Raw genomic sequence first — 27,674 nt, 5'->3', positions numbered from 1 at the left:
CTCTACATTCTTTGAAAAGAAGAAAAAAAGAGGTCATACAGCATTAATTATATCTAATCCTTTTTAGAACAATTTGAAGTTGGGCAAAATGCTGTACTAAAACAGATGAAGTCGTAAATAAGCCATTATTTTTGTAACTTTACATATTACATGCATTTTCATACTCTGCTGCCTTTGTCAATATAATTAATTCCTTTGCTGTAAAGGGCTTTTTTGCATCTCCTAATACTTCAAAACCACCAACAGCACAGGACACTGTGTGTTGCAGGTAGTTCTTTGTTCCAACTTTCAACATTTGGCTTGCTGAGCTGGGAGCCAAAATAATTGCTATAATGCAATAGATGAGATCCAAAATCACATGTAAGGATCCTGCTGTCTGGAGCTATAGGCTGCCTGCCTGCTCCTGCTGCACTGCACTGTTAGACTCTAAACTTACTTCCCTGTTCCTATAACTGATCTCCAATGTACTGAACACATACCCACCTCTGGCTGGCAACAAAATATTTTACAGATACAATTTCAACTTCTGCCTGCCCTAAATGACAAAGTGTGCAGCTGAAACAGCTTTGGTTTAGAACCAGACCCTGGGCTTCTTAGTGAGACAGAGTTCCTGCTGGCTTCATGAGAAAAAGGATGGAGTATGGAACACTCTTGAAAGGTCAGCACAGAAATGGAGGGAAGACAGAGAATGAAGTCCACAGATGTTTCTTTTTCCAGTGGAAATCAAATTTGAGAGGCCTTTATGGATGTCTGTGCTATCTAGAATGTGGGATACTCTGTGAGCTAGAAAAAGATGACCTATTGGACAAGAAATAATATCAAAGATATAAGCCAAAAATCTAATACAAGGTGATTCGGGCACTTAACTCCCTTCTGAAAATGGAATGCAGACATGGAATGTGGTATGTTTCTTTGGCTATGTATTCTATAGCAATGTAAATTTAAAAGGAATTAATTCCTCTCTGCTCCTGAACAAGTTCTCCTTGGCCAGCCATTATGTAAGAATAGGAGTTGTACCTACAGTACCTGCATTTGGAAGGCATGACACACTTTAAGAACAAATATTGGAAACATCAACCCTGTGTGCTTTGTTCTTCCATTTGTTAGCCCAAACTGCAATGACAGAAATGCACACCTGAGAAAGTACAGCATTCATAAAAATCAAACACAAGGTTTGCAGACTCTTTCCTTATCAGAAATTTGATGGATATGCAGCCTGCCAGCATTTCCCTCTGGCAGCACCATAACTGCTCTGGCACCCAGTTTAAGACTCAAGAAAGACAACCAAAAAGTGCATCTACCCAAAATGAACAAAATTGTCACTATTAAAGACTTCACTATAAGGGGACTGAGATCAAAGCCCCTCTACAGGCAACATGAACATTTTCCTTCCTTGCTATTTCAAATAAAGAACAAGTTTTTGATAATGCTGAAAACCACACTTTTCAGACTTAGCATTTGAAGCAATGCCACAGCTTTTCAGGACGTCTACACTGAATGCTCTGAACAGTACCTCACATAACACATAATGCTCTCTCTCTAAAAATATAATGATAATAACACAATAGTTATAGAATACAATAGCAAATAGCCAGCATGTTCCAGGGGTGGGTTGGGGACCAGCCCTGTAAAAGCAAAGGGCCTTATACACAATGTGTATAAAATAAACTGTAACCAAGTTGGCTAAAAACCTAATAAATGTGCACTTCTGTTGTTAAGGGCAAACAGCCCACTGTCTGCTGTGCTTACTGTCTGAAAAGCCTATGACAAAATTCTGCATGGTAAGAGGAAGAAACTGCTGGCATTTAATTCTAAATGTATAATTCTGCCAAGTTCAGCCAAAGTGCTCATTCAGAGTTCAAAGGAATAACACACATGAGTGAAAAAAATTACATTCTCAGAGAAAAGGCCACTAGACAAAGGATAGTTTTCATGGATGCCTGCACTCATACTATGGGAAGGCTCACAGCACTTGGAGTTTGTTTTGTGACATGGCTTGATATAAATGCACTGTGAAGGAAAGGGATAAAGATATGCATCTCTGCTGCCCTCACTGTGACTGTCTCAGAAAAAAATTCCCTTGGTTTCCAACAGTACATATGCTTATATGGAGTAAGCAGCAAGGAAGAATTCATTAATTTGGTTTTATTGATTTAAACAGTATTTTCATGTAATAAAGAGTCCACACCAAAAAAAGCTTAAATTACATCCTTCACTGTCAAACCACACCCTTATTACTTTCACTAGCAAAATAAAAATATTCTTGCTTCACTGATAGCAAGCAAAACTTCTTTTCAAAAATTAACAAGTTCTATTACAAGTGCTGCAAATTCAAAACCTGGGTAATCAGTTATATTTATGTAGGAATAATGGACAGCTCACATAACTTTTCCCAAGTGGTAAGTTTTGTTTGGCAGGTTTGACAGCTCACTCACTGAATGCAGCCAACATTAGCCTTTCTAACTTTCTTCTCCCCCTGAATTTCTTCTCCTGTAGTGTTTATGTAGCATTCTCTGAGAGCTTTCAAGCCATATTATATAGACACTCGAGCATACACAGATCAAAAGGAAAATTTATGGACAGCAAATGTGGGAGTTGAACTCTGAAACACCAAAATGCACTGTAAGATGCAAAGTTTTAGGTTTTTTGTTTAAGACTATTTGTAAAACTGTACACAGTTATTTTTTTTTTACAAAGAGTAAGAACTGAGACAGACTACATGAAGAACAGCTAAGGTATATACTGTAATCTTCCTTTCCACAGTCATTATGAGACCAAATCCAAACTTGAAATGCCCCAGTAAACTATATATGCAAAAGGGACAAAGAAGTGAGCAGTAATTACAATGTGACATAATTAAGAAAATGTTGAAGAAGAGGACAGGGTGGCAAAACCACAAAACCCACTGTCAAAATCCCCTTGGATCCAAGTTTCATCATTTGAGAGGAACCAAATGCTACTTACAAGCCAAACCTCTTGTTATAACAAAGAAAAACTGCAGCTCAAGAAAGCCTCTATTTCTTTTATAACTGAATTAAAGCTTGAACCAATGACCAAGATTTCCCAGAATAAAACACTACTAACTAGTGAGAATTGTGATGAGCATTAATACAAATGTCCCAGCTATAGATGCCAAATAGATGAGAAATGATGAGATAATCATGTCACTGCAACTGTTGGTGAGGTGGCTGTGGTACAGACAAGGCAGGGCTGGCACCTCCCTTAGTGCACTGTGGGCTTAAGCTCAGCACTGTCTGTAGCCTCTAGAACTCAAATAAAACCTGAATTAATTCATAAAAGTCAAAATGTAACCCCAAAGAAGAAACAGTTTGATAGCAAAATGACCATAAACCCTCTTCCTATCAGTGATGAATTTCCCAGGCATTCTGGGTGTAGAACAGCTGATACAAACAACAACTCGACAGCCTTGAAGTGTAATCAATTAACAGTGTAACCCATAACAGAAGTGGTGAGAAATGGCTGAATTCCCAATCTGATTCTTATAACCCAAGCTACATTTACTGAAATATGATAATCTTGGCACAAAATGGGTTTGGATGGAATGGAATTATCCATGTAGTTTGAAGTACAGGCTATCATCCCCAGAAAATGTATTATGACCTTAAGTAGGACCTGATGAAATCACACAGTGCAGCAGCAATAAAAAATGTGTTCCCCTTATTCTCTCCTTTATACAATCCACTCCCTTCCTCCCAGTCTACAATCCATTGAAAACACCTAGTTCCTGGAAAATATATACTGCTGCTTATGCAGGGAATAAGTGCTTTTAGGTGGACAGGACTATAAAATAAAATTGATTGCTCCTTTCTGCTTTGTGATACAATCACTGTAATTCTTCTCAGGATGACAGAGATGTATAACTAAGTTAAATAATTGCTTTCTTTACCCCAGGTTCAACTCTGAATTCATCTGCAGCACTCCTGTTGAGTTATGTCAAGTGATTGGAACTGGAAAGAGTATTTTTAAAGCAGAACAGACAAGAATTGACACAGCTTTTTTTTAATCTGACATAAGAAAGGCTGTTCGATCCTGTGAGAAGTGTGAGGGAAATTAGTTATTTTTGGCAAGGTTTCACCCACTGATATATGTTTCTGTAATACAATCAAGTGCCATAAGTACTATTCCTCCCTAAAGCAAAGCTTTTAAACTTCACATAGCAACAGTGGCAATTGCATATGTTTCACAATTCTCCTTCCCCCATCCTCTTTTATGGTGTTTGAAGAGGCTTTGTACAGAAAAAAACCAGCAACGAACTGTGTGTTCTTCTTAAGCAGAACTGACATCAAAGATGAGCTGTGACAAAGAAGAAAAATGTGCTGATCACTTAGGGCAGCAACACCCCAGTGCCATCCATGCCAGCAGCTCCACGGGGGACTGAGCACTTGAATTCCTCTCCCACCTGAACTGCTCACATCCAGCTTTTAACACAAAGGCATTTGCTTAACTCTTGATTCTGTAAATGCTTACACACATGCTTAATTTACAGCTATGATGAACCCACAGACTGCCACAAAATGATGTCACACCCAGAAAGCTGCTCACAGTCACTGACACGCCCATGGATGCACAAAGCAGTGTCTTACAATAAAGAGAACGCTCTGTGTTTCACCAGCTGTGTTCATCTGAGGAGTTTAATGTACAAACTCCCACTTAGCCTTACACAGTAGGCAGCTATTTATCTGCTGATTAAAGTTGTGAAGTTAGTGTTAGTGTCAAGCCAAACAGCTTGGAGGCATTCTGGAATCATGGGACATTTGACTGGAAATCTGCTGTCATAAATTCAGGTCCCACTGATCAATATGGGTTAAGATAAATTAAAACCACAGTATGTTGCTGAAACAGTATGAGGCATTGCAGCTTTCAGCTTTGTCAAACACATTATGTTCCCCACAGTAATTAAAACAGAAATGCCAGCAAGCAGCAAATGCTCTTGTTAGAGAGATTCTGAAGTTAATAATTATTCTAAGAATTACTGGGAAAAGGAGGAAATCTCTAAATCTTATTTAGTTTCAGTAATCTTCAGCTGTATAACTGCTAGAAAAGAATTTAGGAATTTTCTCCCTTGTGTATTTAGTTCCACATTTTTATGCAAGTATTTTCTTTGCTACCAACTGTAGTAGTGGCTGAAAAAATGCAAGTTTTTCTGAGTAAATGCTCAATTTCAATAGATGCCACGAGACATGCATAATTTACCCTTTAAACTTGCATTTCCAATTTTCTCCTCAGAGTAGCTCTTAGAGAAAAGAAACACGTGGGTTACAATACCATCATTTCACCTCGAAATGCCATAGGGTGTGCAACTCAGCAGGTAAATTTATATAGACAATCTTCTATCTTTCTATTCAAGATAATCTTCAAATTCTCTTTGACTCAGGATAGCATGTTCAAATATGGCAGCTCCAAACTTTATTATACCCCTCTATAAAGACTGTGGCAATTTAAATGTGATTCTGTACAGCAGCACCAGGCACAAAAGCAGAGCTGGCAGCACACCTAAGCTTAACCCTAAATGCCATTCTACAGATGCATTAATGTGCTGAGCTTAAGATTTGCTACCAGTCCACCTGAGAGCTGTGCAGGACACACATCCAGCCCCTTGCACCATCACAAAAACAGCTGGAGAGGAACTGTCACTGGTGGCCAACAGAACAGCACAAGCCACAAGTTGCTTCAGCATAGAAGTTAAATAACAAAATATTTATAAAGGTTAGAGTCCAACAGCTGATGTTTGTTGGAACAACTGAGAGTGATTCTTGATACTGAACAAATGTATATTTTGCAATAAATTAATTTATTTTCAACGGAAGACTGTCAAAATAATTACTTGATATGGTTCTCATAGCAAAAAAAAAAAAAAAGAAAGAAAGTTCAAAGACAAGATGTTGCTCTTCATTCTCCTATGCTGCATTACTGCCATACTCAGCACAAGACTGCTTTTCTGACTTGTTCAGTGTGAGGAAAGTTCATCAAACATAGAACACAGTTTTAGAGCAAAGCAGAAGTTTTAAAATTTGAAATAAACTTATAATAAGTAAACAGACTTTCTAATGAAACTCAGTAACGGGCTTTATATGGGAAGACTTGACCATTTGTCTATGCCTATTTCCATGCTGACCCATCTGAACAGATTATAAGGAACATAAATTCACTACAAAAGATCTGGTACCCTCCAGGATTTAATTTGAGATGTGAAAGTACAAAATTCATGATCAGTAAACATCTAGGCTTCCAATCATGCCCTGCTAGTGAGACTGAGAGCTTGCTAAATCAGACAGAGATTTTTTTTTTTGTTCGTAAAGTGCAAAACATAAATACAGACCTCATACATATGGATTAAAGTACACGTGCAATATATTATTATACACACCTTTGAAAACATTTAGCAATCCTCTGGTAATTATCTGGGGCATTATCTCCTTTCCAAGACCTGTTCTGTAATAATCCTGCTGGAATGCACCGTGTGTATCAACCTCCTTAGCCCGCCCTTAAGAGTGAATGTCACTCGTATTTCATCAAAGCTATACCATAACAAGTTACACTTGTGTATATGTGCAGTGCTCTGGTTAATCAAGATATTTGCAGTACCTTCCTTTCAGATATTCTTTGGCTGCAACCCATGAAAATTTCTCTTAGATGGCTTCCCTGCTTGCTTTTCCTTTCATTTGGGAGGGGGACCATAACTAACATTGTGCGTGCACTCTGTTTGGACCATACACTTATTTAACATTCATGGTATTTATTCAGTCAGCAAAATGATAGCATTCAGGGAGGGTGGCAGGGAATAAAAAAGGAAAGAGGGAAGGAGGGAAGGGGAGAAGTGCCTATTTCTGGTCTAAACTTTTTGCTCCCTGGGCCTGTTTAGGACCTTCTTCTCTATTATGCCACTGTCTCTTTAACTGGAAGTCATATAAAAGTTATATACTGGCTTCTTTATAAATTCCACTAGGCCTGAACAAAGCCCTCTTATCCTACAGCTCTAAAAGCCTAGATTTCAAAGAGTACTTCCACAGGTTCCACTGCATTTATCTCAATGTCCTTGGGAGTGCCTGCCACTCTCTTCCTAGCTTAGTTGGTAGTAAGGCTGTGTTTGATAGATACAGGCTGAAGTCTATTCTTGTCTTGAATCCTCTTCTGTCCCCAAACTATCACAGTTCTGAAAAATCCTGAAATGATGCACTCTTTTTCTTCTTGAATGGCTTCCTGAACAAGTCCAAGAGAGTACTACATCCTTGTCAAGGGGCATCCAGCCTCACTGAGGGGTTTAAGGAAAGTCACTATAAAAGTACTGACCACGTACTATTCACTGCACAGATTAATTCGGATTCTTCCTGCGTGTGTATAACTCTCTTTACTACATGCATCATTGTTCACACTTCTGATAGAGGCATCTATCCAAATTATATAGGTGTACTTAAATTATGCCTAAAGCCAAAAGAATGCCTTTTCAGGCAATGACAGAAAGCATCAGTGTGCTTATTTTATTGGCTTTGCAGGCTGGAAGTTCCCATGAAAGATTAGGTAAGATGATTTGTACTTTTCAGTTGCAAAGCTTAGGATAAGCTGGATGTTCTCAGGACATGTTCTCAGCACTGTTCAACTTCGCTGAATGTGCAGTTCCATTGAACTCTGATTACCACGGAGTTACAGCTCACTGACATAAAGCACTAGCAGGATATTTTACTTTTTTTCCCCCATCAGCCATTCAAGAATGGTATAGGGGAAAGAAAACAGCATTCTGAAACAAGAATCACAGAGGAAATAGGCATCTTATTTAAAGTACTGCCAGCAATCTTAAATTTATCAAAGTGCTGTTTCAGGACTATCAGTGAGCAAATCTGTGCACAGCAGTATGGGTTTGTTTTGTCTGGGAAAAGACCCATGAAACATACAGCACTTTGCACTTTTTATGAATAAGAAAGCAATAACCTTGATTTACAGTTACAGGCTGCAGGTTAAAGGAGTCCTTCCAAAAGGAAAAGCTTATCATCAATGCTTTCAAACACTGAAATGCACAACTGAATAAAACAGATGCAGAACCCAAAGCTAAGAGCAGGAGCTGATGAAAGCACATTGTAATTCCACATGCTCTGCTGCACAGCCAAATTACACAGACCAAACACCTCCTCACTTTTCCAGCACAGAAAGGTGGGATTTGGAACATGGCTTTTCAGACTGATCTGGTGAAGAACTTTAAATGTTATTATGTGCTTCTTCAAGAAGGAACTGTTTCATATGAGAAAGACAGCAGTGTGAAAATGTCACCTCAGAACTTCTTGAGAGTAAATGCATCTTTTTATCGCTGTAAATTAATCTGAACAGGAGCCAAGAGTCAAGCAACTCAACCATCAAACTGAGATTTGCATTGAGCAGACACATGTACACAGAGAATAAGGTTTAGAGTACCTTGTAATATACTTACTGGACATGTTAGAAGTCACTAGCATTCTTCAGAATTCATCCCATCTATTTATTGCTTTGAAGTGTAAAAATGGTCATTCTTACAAATACTAATGTTAGTCCTTCAGAGAACAGAGGCTGCTGATGACAACTACTGCAGAAATGGCTGATGTGCTGCTTTTACGTTCACTGAGCAATCATCACCCCTATTAAAACAGGCATTAGGTTTCCTTTAGTGTCTCTAACAGATTACTGCTGGTGAAGGGACCTAGTCACAGAGCTGGGATTCTGCCAGCCCCAGCACTCACTGAACAGAATGAATCTGTGCAGAGAGAACTCTAAAACAGATCTGCCCACCTCAACCATTCCCATGGTTTTCTACAATTACCTGTAACAACAGTACCATGACTGAAAAATCTCCAAATAAAAATGGTGAATTGACATGTTCTGATGGCCAAGGTACAATTACTTGCTAAGCTGGGGTGGCTTTCATTCTTCAGTCATGTTTTTTACATGAGGAGCAAAGTAACATTTGATACATTAAACATTGACCAGCGCTGTGCCAAATCTGTGCAAAACTAACAGACATGGAAAGCTGAAACAGTTAGAGTATTTCAAGATGTGCTATGAAATCAAATCCTTCCCTAAATTCGTTATTACAAATTTCTTATTCAGATAAAAATGAACCTTGAAAAGACAGAAAATCAAATAAATTCTAAGATGCTTGGCATGCTTTTTGATAGAAAAAAGTCATAAGCAATTGAATAAACATGCCTTAGTCTTGAGATCCTTCCTCCCACACAGCAGGAGATATGAAGGATTCATAGCTTCCCAAACCAAGGGTCATTTTAACAGGTTCTTCCACATGCATTTAAAAGCCTACATACATGAATCTGAAGGAATTATGTATCTGAATGAATTTTTCTCTACCTTCTACAGCAGACATAAAAGGGAGTGAGCTGAGTAGGATTTCTAAAGTTGCAAGAAAAATAAAACCATGAATATATGGCTCTACTTCAGTCTCCTACCCTGACTGCTGTGTACTGCTGTGTGGAAAGGCATCTGGCATGAGTCAAACACAGCAGGGCTTGCTGGGTTAAGCTTTAATGGCCAGCTCAAAGGGCAAGGTTTAGCTTTCACTCTGGTTGGTCCCATCTTTGGCAGAGGGGAAGGTGGGTCAGCTTGTAACCATGGGAGGCAGCAAAAACCAAAACAACCCCACAACAAAACTTTCATTACTCAACAGTTTATTCTAAGATACTCAGAAACTCTGATAGTTTAATATGTCTACCATCATGTAGAGAGCTTCCTCATCTGCAACTTTAATGAAAGGTAGATATGGAACACAAGTCCTGAATTGCAGTAAAAGTATTACAATACAGCTCTGGCCCCTACCATGTGGCTCTGTAGATGAAAAAAGCTTTATCTGACAGAAGTGTCATGAATTCTACCTCTCAAGAACTTGTACACGAGTGTATACCATCCTCAGGGTAAGATCATTGGCATTTTAGACCAGCAGCTTCACTCACTACAGAGTTAGACTCCTCAAACAAGAACTTTCCTTGTTAAAGTAAACAAAGAAGATCTCTTTAAATTCACCTTTAGGTGAAGAGTCATTTGGGAAATGCCTGTTTGCTCAGTCTCATTAACATACAGTTTGTAAAGGATGAAGTTTACAACAGTACAAGATGAAATCCCGAGAAAAGGCAAAGGAAAAGAGGCAGAATTTATTTCAAGAAGGACATTAAAAATAAAAAAAAAGTGCCCAAACTACTTGGCATGAGAAACACACCAGCTGCACTTCACTAATCCACAGCTGATCCTTGGAAAGAATCACAAATCCACTCAACCATCAGGCTGAGTTCCATTTTATTGGCAAGAATTGAGAACAAAATGGAATCAAATAAAACTCATGATACTGGCTATTTAAAAATTTGCCTTGTGTTTGATAAAGTGTGTATTATGGACTCTCTGCTTAAGTCAACCATGGAATATGAAAAATTGAAACTAGAAAAATTAAATGTATGAATTAGTAGAAAGCTGTTTCCTTGTTATGGCCTCATGGCTACAAGGCATTCACCCACTGAACTGGCCACAAGTCCTTTGGAAGTGTTCCAGTGAGGGCCAAGAACTGAATGTGCCACTGAGAAACACCCAGAGCTATTTCCTTCTGCTTGTGGCTGAGGCCCACTGCCAGAATACACATGGAATAATCTGTACAATGTCTGTGCCTGTACCTGCTGAAGCTACAGGATGCCATCAGTAGTTTTTGCTGAAGGGAGGTTGTTTTTATCATGTTCTTACAGCAGTACTTGCTGCCAGCAGACACTGTCAAATCTACACATTTCCAACTTTCATACAACTTTTGCAAACCTTTCAGTATGATTATACTGTATTCTGCAGCCTCAGGCACACAGTGTAGTTTAGTAGTAGTTTAAAAAAAATTGGTAAATAACATCTTAAACACAGTCAAGACTGTCACTACTTGTTTTGCTAATGATCTTTTATAATAAACACATCTCAGAAGTTTAGCACTATAAATTACATAAATTAGAATGCAAATATATGAAGTATTAAATAAAGCAATCTTGTTCTGAGTTTTATTAGATAATATTACAGGTAATTCCTTTTTCTCATGTTTATGGCCCGTTGATCAATATGTGAGCATTTCTCAGCACTGGAGAGGGGAGGAAGGGAGAAGGGGAATATGGGAAATGAAAAATCAAAAAGGTAATACAAACTTTGCTTTCAAGGCTCCTGTCCACAGTCATGATAAAAACAACTCTATGATGACTGCTTGATTAAAAATTAATTGCTAGGGTAATTTAAAGATATGCCTTATTTAATAATTAATGTATAGGAATTAAATTGGACTATTCACTGAGGTCTTATTATAAGATACACTTGGAAAAGATCTATTATCTTATTGTATAATTAGGGATGGAGGAGGAATCTACTGCATCTTGGGAAAAAAATGCTTCCTGCCATATCTGATATCTGTCCTGTGCAACAACTGATCCATTTTCTTGGCTCACTACTAGGGAATACCAAATTTTAATGTATTACTGCAGAGCGAGGTCCTTTCTATATAACACAGCTCTATCTAGTGGCTGATTAATCCAAGTGCATCTGGCTTTTGAAAGAACACTAAATCATGAATGTGATGAAGGCCAGGAAAGCCTTAGGAAGGCGACACTTTGTTAATCTGAGCTACTGTTACTCAGCTTGCATAAGCCTGGACACATACCAGCAAAGGTTGTACTGGCACCTAAATCCTGCCTTTCCATACGTGATAAATGGGATTTGGTGGAGAGTTCTCTTGGTACTGAACATTTTTTCCAATACAATTTGCAGGAACAAACCAAGGGCTCAAATACCTATTCAGGCAGAGTACTAAATACTGGCCTGACAGATAACCCCAGTGAAGCTGGACAGACAGTCCCTGTGCTTCATTATATGCCTGTTACATGCATGTGCTTACCCCCCACATTGGGAATATGCCAGAATGGCTGTCTGAGCAATGCCAGAGATGGCTGGGAAGCCTCTGTGTCCACTTGATGGCTGCTGTGGGAGACAGGAAGGTTTGGAGCCGTTCCCCAGCCTCAGCACTGGATGGCCCAGAGATAAATACAGTGGGGTAACACATTCCTTAGCAGGCTGGGCTGGGTGCCTGGCCCTGTGAACAGGACACATTGAACCCAAAAAGCTCTGAAGCCCAATGCAGAAAATGCAAGTGGCTGCTGCACTTTTTCCCAATCTCATCATCCATCTAGGGGAGATGTTGGACATTAACCTGTGTCAGCTCCTAATTGAACACAGCAGAAGGAGAGCTGCTAACTTCTGTCCTGTGTAACTGAGTAATGGATTCCAGCAGCACAGGGGAAAGGTCACTGCTTTTAGCTGGTAATTACAAAACCTTCACAAAAGTGTGGCTACGTTTTTCCCAAGCTTGTCAGGCCACTTATCCAGTGAAGGCCTAAGGAAATAATGGGTATTCACACAGCACTTATTTGAATAATGCTCTAATGATAATTCTGGTTAGTAACTGCATAAATAAGTATAGTTGCATTTAAACTAAAGCAATCCTGCTACACGTACCAGTGTAGCAAAATATAAATAGCAATGTAAAAGCACTGCAGCTGGGGAAGAGGACTCATACCTGCTGCATATAGCCAACAACAAAATATAATGTGGATTTTAAACATCAATTAAGGTTAAGCCCACACAACAGTTCTAAGAAATCAGCTTTGAATGTTGTGTAACTCTACCAGAAAGCCTGGAAATCACCTCTCCTTTAGAATTATTAGAATACATGAATTGGGTGCCTGTCAACACTCCTGACCACAATTCTGACCACTGAAAACTTCAACTGCAAATACACTCTCATTCAAGCTGCATCTGTTTCTCTACATATTGTTCCAGAAAGCAACTTCGACATAGCTTCTTTATTTTGTGTACAGGAATTAAATAAGTTTGCAGCCCAGCTATCATGTCCTTTTCAACTCACGTTTTAGTTAGAATTTATGCAACCATAACACAGGTTGACACAGAAAAGTTTTACTAGTATATTTTCATTCTAAATTACTCAAATCTGCTCTCAATTAAGTAGTATTCTGGAAAAACAGTAAAATGCATTTGATGTCTTGTGTGCCTGTGCACAGAAAACACAAGCACTTACCCGTTTCAACACTTTGAAGAGCAGTAGAGCCATATTAACATGTATAAACTAGTAAAAATTTACTACAGAATATTTTACCTTTTAAACATGACAATTATTTGAAAATCAAAGCAATTTGACCAAGTTGGATACCCTATATCCATACCACTCCCCATATCTTCATTTCATGAAATTTTTATAGCTTCTGTTTCCTTTCAGAGAGAAACAAAATAAAAATCAAGGTGACAGCAAGATGACTTTCTCTAATTCTTGATTCAGGCAGAGTTTGGTAATGAACTAGACTCATAAGACTATCAGGGCTTTGTGGGGACCAGTTCACATTATTTTCTAACAAAAGAAGTTCTAAATGCTTAGTCAGGTGCCTGAACCTACACACGTGGCACCAGTTCAGGTTCCTGGTGTCTCAAAAGCATCCTCCAAGGGATAGTATCCCAAAGGGCCTAACAGAGACCTCCCCAGCAGCTAGAGACCAGAGAAGATGGAAAATGGGACTAAGTTAAAATTCAAGTAGCTTCAAGTGCTTAAAAAACATTACTTCAGAACATCTCTAATTGAAATGAAAAAACATTTAGAAATCCTACTGAGTGGCACAGGTGGATGTCAGAAAGATCAGAGATTGCATTAGTGCGTTTATTTATTCCGCCTACTAAAGCTTTATCAACAGCAAAACATTAATACCATAGGATTTATTATGGGAGAGGGAAGTAATGATTAAAATTAACTAGGCCACAGACTGGAGTGGGACACTAATGACAAATGCACTTGGGCAGCCATGTCCAACCAGCCTGTTATTTCCCTTCTGCTGCTTCCTGAACGAAACACACAAATGGGACAGGAATCGTGAGCTCCTGGGACACAGCCCCTCGCGGGCTCTGCTCCTCAGCAAGGCTGTCAGGAGGTGCCTGTGTTCCCAAAGGCCCAGGAGGATCAGGATCCATACACACCCAAGGCTAATCTCCCCCCAGGCCAGCCTGCCTCAGCAGCTCACAGCCCTCAGGTGTCGAGCAGGTAACAAGAGGCAAGAACAGCAGAGAGAAGAGGAGAAGCAGCAGAGATGAGGCATTCTGGGCCATGGGGGTCATCCCTGTGGTTGTGTACCTGGGGAGGGGGGGAACTAAAACCAAAAAACAATTTTAGATGAGATCAGCGTGGTACTGTGCCTGCCCCTGGGTCCTACGAGGATCCTCTTTCTCCCAGCTCTTTGATTTACCACAGATCTACCTGCAGCACTATTTACCAGCAGAGCTATCATTAAAGCAGCACAAAAATTAGTGTTACTTGATGTCAAAATCCTTCTGAGAAGGTGGAGGCGTTTCTCTGGTAAATTAACTATTCTGAAGACAGAAGGCTGATACAACAGTTTGGGACTCTGAGGATTAAAGACACCTCTAAACAGCCAGAGTTACTCTGTTTGCTCAAGGCATGCCAGGTCATCTCATGTCAGTGTTTCAATGCTCAGGGCTAGTGATTTAGGAAAACACACCGAGTTTTCACCTTTCATCTGCTCTGCTCAAACCTAAGTCTGACAAATACAAACAAAAAAAGTCTGATCTGCTTCTGGGAATGAGAAGAATCAGGATTTTGTAAGGATGGCTCAACAGAATTGTGTAGTGAAATTAGAACTAAATACAAAAGCATGTACAAAATTCAACAGCAAAATAAAAATATTCTCAACCTGGGATACTAAGTGTCAGGCTAAAAAAATCATAAAAGATAATTATTTTCCAAAATTAATGAGGCACAAGCTGACTTGCACACTTCTGTACAATTTGCAGCTAAGCTGTAGAACATCTTGGTGAAGGATGCTGTTCTGACTAAAAGACAATAAAATAATTTCACCTAAATCCCTCCACTTCTGGTCCACAGAGTCCCTACTCGAAGTATCTCTGGGAGCAAACTGTGAGGGACAGGAACTACATCTTTCCCAGTTCTGCAGCACTCCCTTGGCACTGCTGTTCTAGCTCCAGGCAGCACAGATTTCTGGGCTGACCCAGAACAGCCTCACACCTGACCTCTGAATTTAACAGACATTAAATGGAAAAAACCTTGTCAGCTCATGAGCAGTACACCTGATTCCCACCTGGATTTGCAATCTCCAAATGAGCAAATCCATGTCTACAATTGAAAATATTTAGGGGACTCACTTCAATAAAACATAAGTGAATTATTAAGTGATTAAGAAGTAATTTCAAAACAGCAAACCCTAGGCTCTGAGCACTGATCCAGCTAATCACATGCTGAATAAATCTTTTAAAAAGCTTTGGAATTTACCCTTTACTCTTCAGTTCCAAACTAAAAAAGATTTTACATTTGCAAAAATGCAACATAAAAATCATCACCAACAATGTAGAACTGGCCAAAGATATTTATTACTTATTGTGAACATCAAGCCTAAAACCAAATACATTCCACTTCACCTGTCAATCTCTGTAAAATACATTAAGAAATAAACCAACATTAGAAGTCAATGATTGTATTGTATTAGGATGATTGTACTAATGATTGTATTACGAATAATCTTGGGTACTGTGTATCAGAAACAATAGAGGATGAACCCCTCAACAATTCATTGCTCTCTTTTTTTTGTGAAAGAAAATTTTTTATACGTGACCTGCAACAGGAAAATTGGGGAGGAGAGGAATTAAATTCAACTAAAACCCTCAAAAATTTAAAAATGGAAAATATTTAAATGTGTATTCTGCTAAGAAAATTACAAACAGTACATTTAGTGAAGCTTAGTAACCACTGCTTGCTTTCCACTGGTAGGGACTTAAGCAGCTATTAATCACATGAAAGTAGATATTAAGGAATATTAATCCATACCAGCTGTTACATCTTTTACTGTGCTATTATTAGAGATTAATCTTTATAGAACAAGGCTGCCTTTTCATGTCATTTCCAAGAGGACATCATACAAGCTGATCCTGTTTTACAGCACACCTTCACAGAGTTGAAGCAAGCAGGTGCCAATGATGACACGGTGAAATTTTATTCAACTTCATCCTCAAAATCTAAGCCATTTATCCTTAGAGGAGACACTCACTGTAATCAGTTGATTAGTTAATTTTTATTGTGACTGCAAAAATTGCTTTTATAGCTTCCTATTTACATCAAAAGAACCAGGATATTCTCCTAGTGATATTGAATCTTCTCTTAGAAAATTACATAGCCTTGAACTTTCTATATCTTCAGTACCTAAGAATTTATACAGTTTCAAACTTCTAACATGATCTAGCTGATGGAGCCTTAATGAGAAACATCTAGGATTTTAACAGATTTTTAACAAAACAGAATCAACACTGTGAACATAGAATTCTCTAATGAAACATAAACCCCTGTCAGGTGAGCCAGGTTGTTGGAAGAGCAATTGCTTTAATCATTGGATAATCTTCAAAGGTGACTGCATCTGTGCACTCCAGAGAAATTCCTATTGGATCACATGTTGATGGAATGCTAATAAAATCACAAAAAGCATCACACTCCTTCAAAAAAGTAAAATTACTGGCAGAAAAGGCCTGCATTATCCATTAAAGATTATGAGATTAGCATGAAAAATAAGCTTCTAATCAGTTTCTTGAGTTTTGGATAAGATACTACCAGCTGCACTAAGGAAATCGGTTGTCATAGTTACAGAAAAAAAAAATCAACATTCTCTATACCTACAGTCTTCTCCTTGCATTTTCTTAAATGCAAGACTCTTCTCTAATTATGTCACAATTAATCATCAGGGTATCTCTGTTTTTTTTACTCATTTAACGTTAGATTGATATTCCAGACTGAATGTGTGGTGGTTTTCTAGCACAGCCTAAATGGTGAGGAAGCAATTCTTTAGTCTGGGGTGGGCTGAGTCACTATCCCTCTCCTCCCTGCAATTCTCTCAATATGTGCTCAGCAAGCACTGCCCTGTCACCCTCCCCAGATCTGCTCAAATCTGCAGAGGCTCCCTTTTCTCACTGCCCATGATCTGCTGGGCAAGCTCATCTGCTTCAGCTGCTGCCTCCCCAGCACTGCTCCCCAGCCGGGGCAATCTGGCATGCACAGCTGCCTTTCACAGCCCCTGCTACCTGTCTTTAATCCTCTCCACCCTCCTTTTCATCTGCTGATCAACCAGCTGTTGATTATGTAACATTGGTTTCCAGGCCTTTTCCACTCCTCACAAATAAGTACATTCAAATTTTGCTATTTCCTCTCAGCTTCGTGACACTTTCCAAGACCAGCTGGATTTCTGATTCCACCCTGCTAATGCCTGTCTACAGGACTTCTCCCATCTCTAAACTGGATTAAGTGCTAACCCTACAATGACACTTCTGCTGCTTAATATCAACAATTTGCCTGCTAACAGCTGGCAAAAGCATGGGGCAGAAAAAAGTACTGACAACACAAAAAATAACATACATACTAGGAGGTAAAACTGGGGCCCAAATGTAAGCCCTTAAGCAGGTTATCTCATGGCTTACTTTTTATTTAAAAAGAGGCTTAAAGCAGGGGCATATATGATCAGAGGAACATTAATCAGTTTTAACCAGCTATAGCTTTTCTAACTTTTCCATTAACACAGATCATAGAAGTTGCACTAGAGATTGGGACCCACATACCACAGAAAATTATTTCTGCGGACAAGACACATAAAAAAACCAAAGGAAAAGGGAGTTTCCAAATTTCACCAAGTAGCAACAAAACAGTGAAGCTCAGCTGTTGATACAATCCACACTGCCCATGGAACAGCCCTTTGTCAATGCTTTCTGAGTCTAGCTTTACTCTGCTGCCTATGTTTTTCATCTGATTTTTAATTCTTTAGATTAAAAGAATCTCAGTCACTTGTAGAAGTGATTCTAGTAATGCAGAGTCTAAAATGAAAAAGCACCAGAAAGTTTTGTTCTCTAAGGCAGTGGCTGATTCTTCAAACTTAGGACTGGAAAGCAGTCCAATTCACATCCTTCACTGCAAGATAACTAACCTATTACTGCTACATGAGACATGAACTAATACCACTTTCTGGGAAAATGGTTTTGTCCTTTGTTTATTCCCACTTGTGTTTTCTAGGCCTCTTACAGTCACACTCTGCATCTCCTGCTACTGTAAAATGATCCACCTCAGAAGCACTCTAAATTGCATTTGTTGTTCTCTGTGTTCAGAAGTCAGACAGATTTTCAGTATTCAAGAGCATTTGTTTCACTTTGTAGGAAGTATCCACTCTTGACAGATTCCTCCAACAAAGTACACTCAAAGTGAAAACTGCTCAAGGCTTTCTGCTCTGATTTTTCTCTATTCAGAGCTGCATTAGGCTTATTTGAGTCTGCCACTGAATAGATGCTGTAAGCAAGAACTAGCAAGAGGAGCAGCATGACAATCAACTATGGCAGATTTTTTGTGAGACTAGGTGGAATTCACATTGGGAAACCGGCAGCAAAGTGCAGTTACAAAAGACACAAATGCACACAAGGCCCACAGTTGCCAGAATTGAATATAATCTGCTGAACAGAACAGCAGCAAATTGATGAAAAGTAAAAGAGCATTACTCCATAACTCACAAGGTGACTCTGACACTCAGCCCATGTGTACAGAAGTCATGTCACATACGTATCCAGTTGGCAGACAGGCTGCACTGGCTGTAAACTTTGGGGGTTATGCAGTATTTGCCCAGACATACAAATGTTCTATGAGATGCTCCTTGTAAGTAACAGCTACCATCAGTTTTAAGAATTTACCAAGCATTTGGGCTTAAACTAAACAAGCTCCCACAAAACTCATGACATTTACCTTGCTGAAAGCCATCATGATATAGCAGTTGCATTTAGGCAGCACCTCGGGTAGAAGTACATGAGGCTTTAACAGCAACATAGTGCAAGAGGTCTTGTCACTGATTCCATGCTTCTATCCTATCCTGTGCAGCAAGCTTCCATGCCTTTGTGGTAACCTTTCCTTCGTGCTACAGATCTGATATTACCCCCTGAATGCACACAGCAGCTGCTTCTGTTGGATGTCTGCAGTGCACTGACTTGTAGGGACAGGGTTTACTGCATTGCCGCGTGCCTGACTATGCTGGATGAGTCATTCCTGCAGAACAGAGACTCGAGTCCTTAGGAACAATTCCTGACAGCAGATTCCTAAAAGCCATACCTTGTAGTGCCTGTCTTGAGAAGAAACAGGATGTCAAGAAGAAGGTCACGGATGTGCCAATGAGAACCTTTTGGTTCTACATCTCAAATTGGACAAATCCTCTCCTATACTGATATTCTTCCTTTGGAGGGTGTGTTACAGCAGAACAAAAGCCTCATAACTCACTTGGCCAATTGTGCATCCTGCTTAGGGTGTTAAAGGATTTATTTCCAATTCCTATTCAGATCAGCTGGTGCTGTCTAACACATACTCTATTATAGATGTTTCTCACAATGCTCTTATCCAGGCTCTTGAAGGACATTGTGATATCCAATCAACACTAAAGTGCCTTGGTGTTGATCCAGCAGAGAGGAAGTGAAAGAGCCTGCAGAATGCTCTCTGAAGAAAAGATTTGTCAAAACTGGACAAAGTTATACACTCAACTATAACATATTTCAGTTTCTTTTAAGCAACAGCTACTCTGATAGAAATTACTCCAGTCTGATATTTCCTTTTGTCATTACAGAGAGAAGCACAGGCTGTGTAGTTGTGTTTGGGAGCTTGCACAGGTTGCTAAGTACAGTCTTTGTTCACTTGAAAAGGGGCACCTTATAACCTGCTGCAATGTTCTTCAGACATGAGTCTGCTTCTATTTCCCCTTACAGCCATGCAAGTCTGCCTGTGATGATAGTTTCATTATTGTCCTGTTATTTTTTTGAACATTAAGGAAGATACAGAACCTATTCTGACGTACTCAGAAATTAATTTTATTATGTCTTAGTTATTTTCTCACTTTCATCACTCAACTGACAGTCCAAAATGTAAAACTTACAGCACTTTTATCTCTTGAGCCATTGCCTGAAATATTGGCACATCTTAATCACAACAGAAATTTAGGGGGAAAAATTTGAAAATCTCAAAAGGAATTAATTTGAAAACTATTTCACTGTTATGAAAGGATTTGTTTAACTGTAACTGCAATATTAACTAATTGCATAAAACTTCCAAGTATTACCTATGACCATCCTAAACCTAAACATTGATACCTTGCATCAAAAGATATGCAATTTGAAGGAATCACAATTAGCTGCTTGACTAATAGTTTAGGAGCAGAAAGTGAATTCATCCTGTTAGTCATTTTTTCCCTATTTGAAGTTTAATATTATGATAAGAAAGTGCAGGAAACATACAATTTAATATTAACAACTGCAACTCACTTCAAGAGATTTCACATCAAGCTTCATTAACGTGGTAAAACAGATCAAAACAGTGACTTAAAGAGGAGATAAAATTTCTGCCAAGAAGCTGCATTCTCTCTGATCTAAGTGAACGTATTCATCACTGGTTTGTCTGGTCATTTACAAAACATAGGACAAGCTATTTGCCTTAGTCTGAAGGTCTAATAATATTTTCTCCTTTGTAACCCATAGAAGTTTTTTCAATAAACCACTGGGTAATACTGCACTACCTTAAAGATACTACAAAGATCCATTATACTTTCTATAGTAGGGCTGTTGAGATTTTTAAAGTTTTCTATCACATTTAGATAAAATATTCTTTAAATTTTTTGTTAGGGATTACTGTAATTTCTTTTACATTTGATAGCCAGGAAGAAGACAGTGATAAAATACATTAGTGGCTCTATAAAAGCTTAAATCTGAGCATCCGGAAGGCTTGTACTGGATATACCTTTCTACAGATAATCACAGAGAATTTACAAGCATGGAAGAATTATAGGCAAAGACAAATAAATGCAGAGTAAAGCTATTTCAATAAAATGGTTTTCTCTTCAGAGGAACAGAAAATGAGTCATAGTAGCTACATCTTCAAGACATTTAGATCAAGTCAATAGAGATAGCAAGCAGAGATGAAAGCATTGCTTAGTACTAGGAAAGTAATTTGAAGTAATTCCCATTAGTGGGAAAGACAGATCAGTGATGTGCATCCAGATAAACTGCTTCTTTCGTTAATAAACTGAGATGTTTACAAGACACAAAACCAAAACCCAGACGCACAAGGACACGCCGTTCTTAAACATTATGGGTTTCACATTTCATTTAGAGCATTCTCTGGTGAGGTAGAGAATTACACCGTTAATGCTCAGCAAGAAGCAACAGCTGGTTTTGTAAAACTGCTCAGGAAATAAAATTTTATCTTCCTCTACAGCACTGTTGTCAAAATTAGGAAAGCAAGGCAGAGTAAAGAGCTAAGCAGGATACATTTTGAGTAGTCTCGGTATCCAGCACTACTGCAGTAAAAACTGCAAGTTAAAATCATGGGCCAGGACCACACACTATTAACACATTCCTCAGAAAAAAGCAAGAGTGAGAGTGGCAAAAGGGAAAAAGATTAGAGTAGCAGGTGAAATTTTCCTTCTAAACCTCAATGCTTGGCTACATTACATGGCTTTAACCATTCCCTGCATCAGTTTTCCAGACGTATCCCAAAGCACTACACCCCTACGAGGCACACACATTCAAAACCAGTTTCAATTCTCATTTTCAGCTGCATCATTAGCAAAAATTAACATTCAATACAAAACACTCTCAAGCACAACAGTGCCCAATTTCCTGCCTCGAGATGTCCTGACTCCCAGCACTTCACCTGCCTGGGTGATGACATTGTGCTACTGACATCAGAGAGCCAACCCCCATCATTTCTGGCAGAAGTAACACAGACTATTAAATAAATATAAAAATCTTGTTTTTTACTCAACTCTAATAACTTTTTTCATGACAGGTAAAGTTTCTGTTTCTGAAATGAACATTAAAGCAAATAAACACCAAAAGAATTAGGAAGACTAAATTAAGCAAGTCATGAAAGGAATTTTCAGCTTTTGAAAGACAACATTTTCTTATAATAAGAAGTGAAGAAAACAAAATCTGAACTGTGTTCCTTCTACCTTCACTTGACTAGTCCTTCCCATGGGAACAGTATTAAGCTATTTTTGCCTAGGTATTTTACTATGACTTTATTCCATTAAAGAAGTAAAATGCTGTATGCTTTGCAGTATCAAAGCAGGCTTGGAGACATTTTAAAGGGGAAATACTTTCCAACTTCCTTTATCATTATTTCTTTGTATTATACAATAAATAAAGTTAATATTAATACTACCAGCCCATGGAGCTGGGAGTTGTCTCGAGGACAAAACAAGAAATACACAGTTACTGATGAAACTCAAGATTCTTGAGGGACAGTCTGGTTTGTCATGAGGCACCCAGGACACAACTAATGGGCAAAGTTACCCAAAGTAACACATGCTAAGCATTAGCTGACATTTCATTTTGCCACTTTGCCTTACATCTATCAGAGGAGGAAAAAATGAACCCACCACGAACAACTTCAGTTTTGATTCCAAATGTTTAGGCTTGGCCCTGGTGCCAAGAAAATTACAGCTGAAGTGCTGATATTTCTTTTCCATCTAGCACTCATTGTCTGTAATTAGGCCTGGAATACAGGCATTGCATGCAGCCTGACAATCTCCAGCAGAGAGAAGGGCCAAGGCCCACAGTCAGTACATAAAGACTGTATCTGCAAATCTGTAAATTACTTTATCCTGAGATGGTGCTTGGAATTCTCCTGATAGGGAATGACCACCAGTCTCTGCTGAAGAAGTCTCCCAAACACAGACATTCTCTCTTGCTATCACAGATGACTATGACCAATATTGCACATAGTATAGAACCATCTTCTTAGAGAAGAAAACATTTTAATACATACTTAGTTGCCTGTGTGGCATTTTTCTCTCAGTTTATATTCCTTCAAACTTCCTTTCACCCCTTTAGTTAGAATCTGACTCTAACGCTGTGATGATAATCAGCAGAAATTAGAGGTAAGAGGGTTGCAGGGGTTCAAAGAGTAGACAAAAACGATTTCTCATTATTTGAGTGGAATCAGTTTGACAAAGGCCAGCTGAGCTGGAATCTAAGTAATCCTAAGCTGAAGTCTATATTTGTTGTAAAAAGAATCTATCAATGGACAAAATACATACATAAATTCTCTTTATCGCTTGAAAACAGTTAAGAAATTAACTCTTACTATTCACTTACTACATACAAGCTTATGATAACAACAGTGAGCTCACACATAATAAAGCAGTCACTCGTGTCTTCTTTCCCCTGCCTTGTTTGTTCATTCATAACCTACACAGCAAATACTCTAACCACAGACTGTATTTCTCATAGAATCTGTCATCTGTAGTTCAGTGAATCACAAAAATCTTGTATACATCCTACTGGTCTTGACATTTACTGCATCTAAATTGGTATCAATAGTCATCAAAATGTGATTTTGAGTATGGATAGGAATAATTACAGGCTAGTCCTGTACAGTGATGTTTAGCCCAAACATCCTTAAGACAGGAACTTGTGAAAGAACTCCTGTAACAGGAATAAGATTAACTGCTAGAACCAGTGCAATAAACATGACTGATATCTCAGACTTCAACAAGCACAAAGGGAATAGTTCTCATTTATAACAGTACCAGCTGTTAAAAGCAAGAGGGCCAAACAGTGCCTCCAGCTGTTTCCCTCTGGCTGTACTCTTTGGGTAATTGCAGACTTACCTTCTGTGATCCAGATGCTGAACCTTTAAATGAAGTGCGTTTGAAGGAGCCACTCATCCTCCGTAAGGAACCTGTGAACTTTCCTTTCTTAATCCCCTCCATAATGGAAATAGTACCCCAATATCAAAGAAAACCCTGATTTCAGTCATGTAGTCTGAGCAGGTTTTTTCCTGAAGCCATCATTAAGTTACAGCTTAAATAAAAAGTAAGACAAATGCATAGAACAAAATCAAAACCCAATGATGAAACTCCTGTTCTGATATAGACCCTGTCACAAGTGTTAACAGCAGCCAGCCAAGCAGAAAAACAAGGCAATCCACTGATAGCAACTGCTAGCCCCCTCCCTCTTCTCTACTGGCTCTATAATCAGGCTTAATGCACACAGCTTCTGCAAGCTATGGTTTTTAATGGACAGAGATTTAATAAATGGTGATTGAAGGTAAATCTACTTTAGAAGCAGCAGCCCAAAAGGTTTTTATTTGTGCAAAGCACAGGGCAGTCAGATGGAAATTGTTTTGGTATCAGTAGAAAGGCACATGAAAAGAGCAGATGGTCCTCAGCAGACCATGGGTTAGAGGCCTGGTGGAGCCTTAAAGGATAACTGCTGACAGCAAGTGTGCCTACACCAGGCCCCAGGATGAGAGTGACAAGGTTTTAAAAAGCAAACAACCCATAAGATTACCAGTTAGATTCTAACTAATTAGGGAACGAGGGTAGATAAGGTGTGGCGTGTATTACCTTCATGAATTCTCACTAATATCTCAATGCATCTGTTCTGTACTATTCTGCCTAAAATGTGCAGAGTGAGACCAAAAGGAGGTAGTTAGGAGAAGGCAAACAAGAAATGAGGATGAGACGAGGTGCTTTAAAAGAACAACAAAGTAATTACCAACTAGGAAATATCTATTGCATCCAGAAGACATCAGCCAGTCTAGTGGAGATGTTAGGGCAGGAGCTGGACTAAACGATCTTGAATGTCTCTTCCAACCTAGTGATTCTGAGATTCTGTGAATTTGTTACATAGTCCGGTTTAGAAAAAGAAAATGGATGAGAACACTGAGAAAACAGAGATCCATTTCAGAAAAATACACAGGGACAACAGGTTTGTAACTGTGAGGTTAAGTCAGAACTACTTAGAGGATTTAGTTAAAGAGTCATAGTTTTCTCTTTATTATATTTTTTTAGGTTCATCCCTTTGTGCCTCAGTAAAGTTGGCATAGGTGCCTGCTTGCAGCTGGTTAGAGGAGGCACAAAAATCTGCTGGAAAGCTAAAACAAAACAACGTGGAAAAGACTGATACACAGAGATGCACCAAATTTGTTGTTCTGGTCAGCAAAGAACAAAAATAGGGATATGATCTTCAAAAAGCAGAAATTTAGAAAACAAATCTATTCTTCAAAACAGAGTAGAATGCGAGTAAGGAATTAACTCAATTAACTCGGTCCCTTTGGGTCTGTGATTCTAAGATGTCTGAGCTCCCTGTAACTGCTTTTGGTGCATTTTAAGGACCACTCTGGATTTTTACAAGTCATCAATACCAAAGGGACATTTGCATTCAAGAGCTAGATGAAAGCAATCAGTGCAACAGAAGCTGACTACTAACCCCAGCTGAAAAATCAGGCAACTAAGCTGATGTTCTTGCCCCCACTGTGTTTATATCATGCTTCATGGGCCACTTCCACTAGACTGGGAAACAGAGACAGGCACCATGCTGGCACTTTCAACAGTTCTGTGATTGAGAAGCACAAGTTTAATAGATTTTCCAAAAGAGGTGGTGGTTTTAGGAGTGTAGTCTCACATTAGGAAAACTTTTAAACAAATGTTACTATGAAGGTTCCTGTCTCAGTTGGAGTTTTCTGCTTCATCAGTTGAGCTGATTCAATGGTTTATGAGGCCTGGATTAGATCTGTGTAACCATGTGGTCTAAATCAGCACAGAGGCAGGAAAGCACAGTAATCTCTTGTAACAGGATATTGTTGGACGACAAATTAATATTTGGCACAGTATGGAAGTGAAAGACCCTTAAAATGGTTGTGAAATGGAATAATTCATGAGATGAAATGACACACCCTGTCCATCATCCTCCAGGTTTTGTAATGCAATCAAATCGGTCAACCTCTGATTATGAAAAAACCCCAAGAGTATACACCTCCATAAAGGAGCAAGCAGAGTGCAGGCAACACTCTATTTGCAAGATCCCCACCAAGCTCCTTGACAGCCTGCTCTCTGGGAAAAGCAAGATGCACCCATTCCAAAGTGTACAGAAGTGACACACTAAGATATAAGTAGTTGTTCATCTTACTGATACCACATCATGGGAATTTAACATCTGCAGTCGTGAACAGATCCGTGTCCCAAAGGACCACCACAACATGTTTTTAAAAAGTGAATAGTTTGGTTAGAGACAGTTGTAGTTGTTCCAGTCCATAGAAAAAAGAAAACAACATTGCTCTTGCTGTTCATAGAGCTGTATTCTATGACATCATCTCAGAGATGTTTGATGTTAGATTAAAACAAAAAGCAATAGATTTAAAGCTTTGAAATGTAGTCCATCATGTCAGCTAAAATGTTTCCACTCACTGTAGTAGTTAAACTAAATATGGAAAGCAGCAGTCTATAATCCAATGAACTTTATTTATACTGACAGGAAGGAGTAAGATAGGCTTAGACTTCTGTAAAGACCTACATGTATAAGACATGTAGAATTAGGCCTTCCTTCACAATGCATTTAATATGAGTAGTAAACTAAATACAAGTTTATTTTATAGGCAATAGATTATTAAAAAAAAAACAACAAACAACTTAATGGGCTTTTTAAAAATCAGATGTCTTAAAAGAATGTTTTCTGTAAAAAAAGAATGCTGGTTTGATGTCCTTTGACATTTGTGATACAATATAAAAATGTCAAGAGTCATGTGTTTAACTGAAAAACCAGCCTAGGGTCCATTATACACTTCACAGTTCCTGACTCTTCATTTCATCTCCCTGAAGCAAAGCACAGACAGAACACTGCTAGTGCTGGTGTGGTTACCTACCATGAGAATCAGCCCACTGGAGGTCACTGGGGACTGCTGGGTGAAGAGTCCACTTCTTCTGTAAACTACATATCCTCAAAGCACTGCTGCAGCAACCTAGGCAAGAGCATATTTGGATTAAAAATGTAACAGCTTACACAAAAACTCAGCAAGTGACTGGCAGGTGACAGCTAGAGGGAAGAAGTTCCGTGTAGTCAATTCTACACCTAAACTCAGAGGAAGACTGTGGGCCACTTTGTGGTACCTCTACTTCAGCATTGTCTGTTTTCCATTCTAGAGCCTTTCTTATTTAGCAACTCTGTGCCCCCTCTCTTTCTCTTGCAAGGAAAACAGCAAGTATAAAGAAAAACTAAACCAGTTCATGAGATGTGGACAGAAAAGATAAACAAATAACCTCTGTTTGTGCCAGTGGCCCTGTAAATTGGTGCCCATGTGAGCACTCTCACGTATGAGAAATAATCTGCCTTGATTATATGAACAACAAACCCACGCTAGTAAATAAGAAAACATATGCAAATAATCTTATATCAATAACCTGCCAAGGGAGTAGAAACCCACCAGGTCACACTGTCACCTCAGCCTTGGAGGTGATCAACCATCACCTCTATATTTGTACAATCATAGAAAAAAATAAGTTGGAGCAACTTGTGAAGCTCACCTAGTCTGACCTCTCATTCAAAGGAGAGACAACCTGAAAATGGATCAAGTGATCAAGGGCTTTGCCCTTGTCAAACACTGTCAAAGGACAGTGTTTCCAGTCCTCTGGGTAAGCTTTTACAGTACTCCACCATTCCCCTACTGAGAGGATTTTTTTCATTATGTCCCTGGAACTTCTCTGCACTGCTGCACTGGTTCTTCCTTCTGCACTTACGAGAAGAAT

At 38.9% G+C, this 27,674-nt stretch overlaps 1 protein-coding gene across 1 annotated transcript in view; it reads right to left on the bottom strand.

Moving 5' to 3' along the window:
• The window catches only part of TRPM1 (transient receptor potential cation channel subfamily M member 1), a 93,908-nt gene that overhangs the window by 49,971 nt on the left and 16,263 nt on the right, over positions 1 to 27,674 (bottom strand). The window contains exon 2 of the mRNA XM_088172433.1: positions 26,795 to 26,890. Coding sequence (XP_088028559.1) covers positions 26,795 to 26,797 — 3 coding nt within the window. The 5' untranslated portion in view covers positions 26,798 to 26,890. The remainder of the gene's footprint in view (positions 1 to 26,794; positions 26,891 to 27,674) is intronic.

Source organism: Sturnus vulgaris, chromosome 13 (genome assembly GCF_052056855.1).
Source record: "Sturnus vulgaris isolate bStuVul1 chromosome 13, bStuVul1.hap1, whole genome shotgun sequence".
NCBI lineage: Eukaryota > Metazoa > Chordata > Aves > Passeriformes > Sturnidae > Sturnus > Sturnus vulgaris.
Note: the sequence above shows the minus strand (reverse complement) of the source record. Positions and strands in the feature narration are given on the sequence as shown.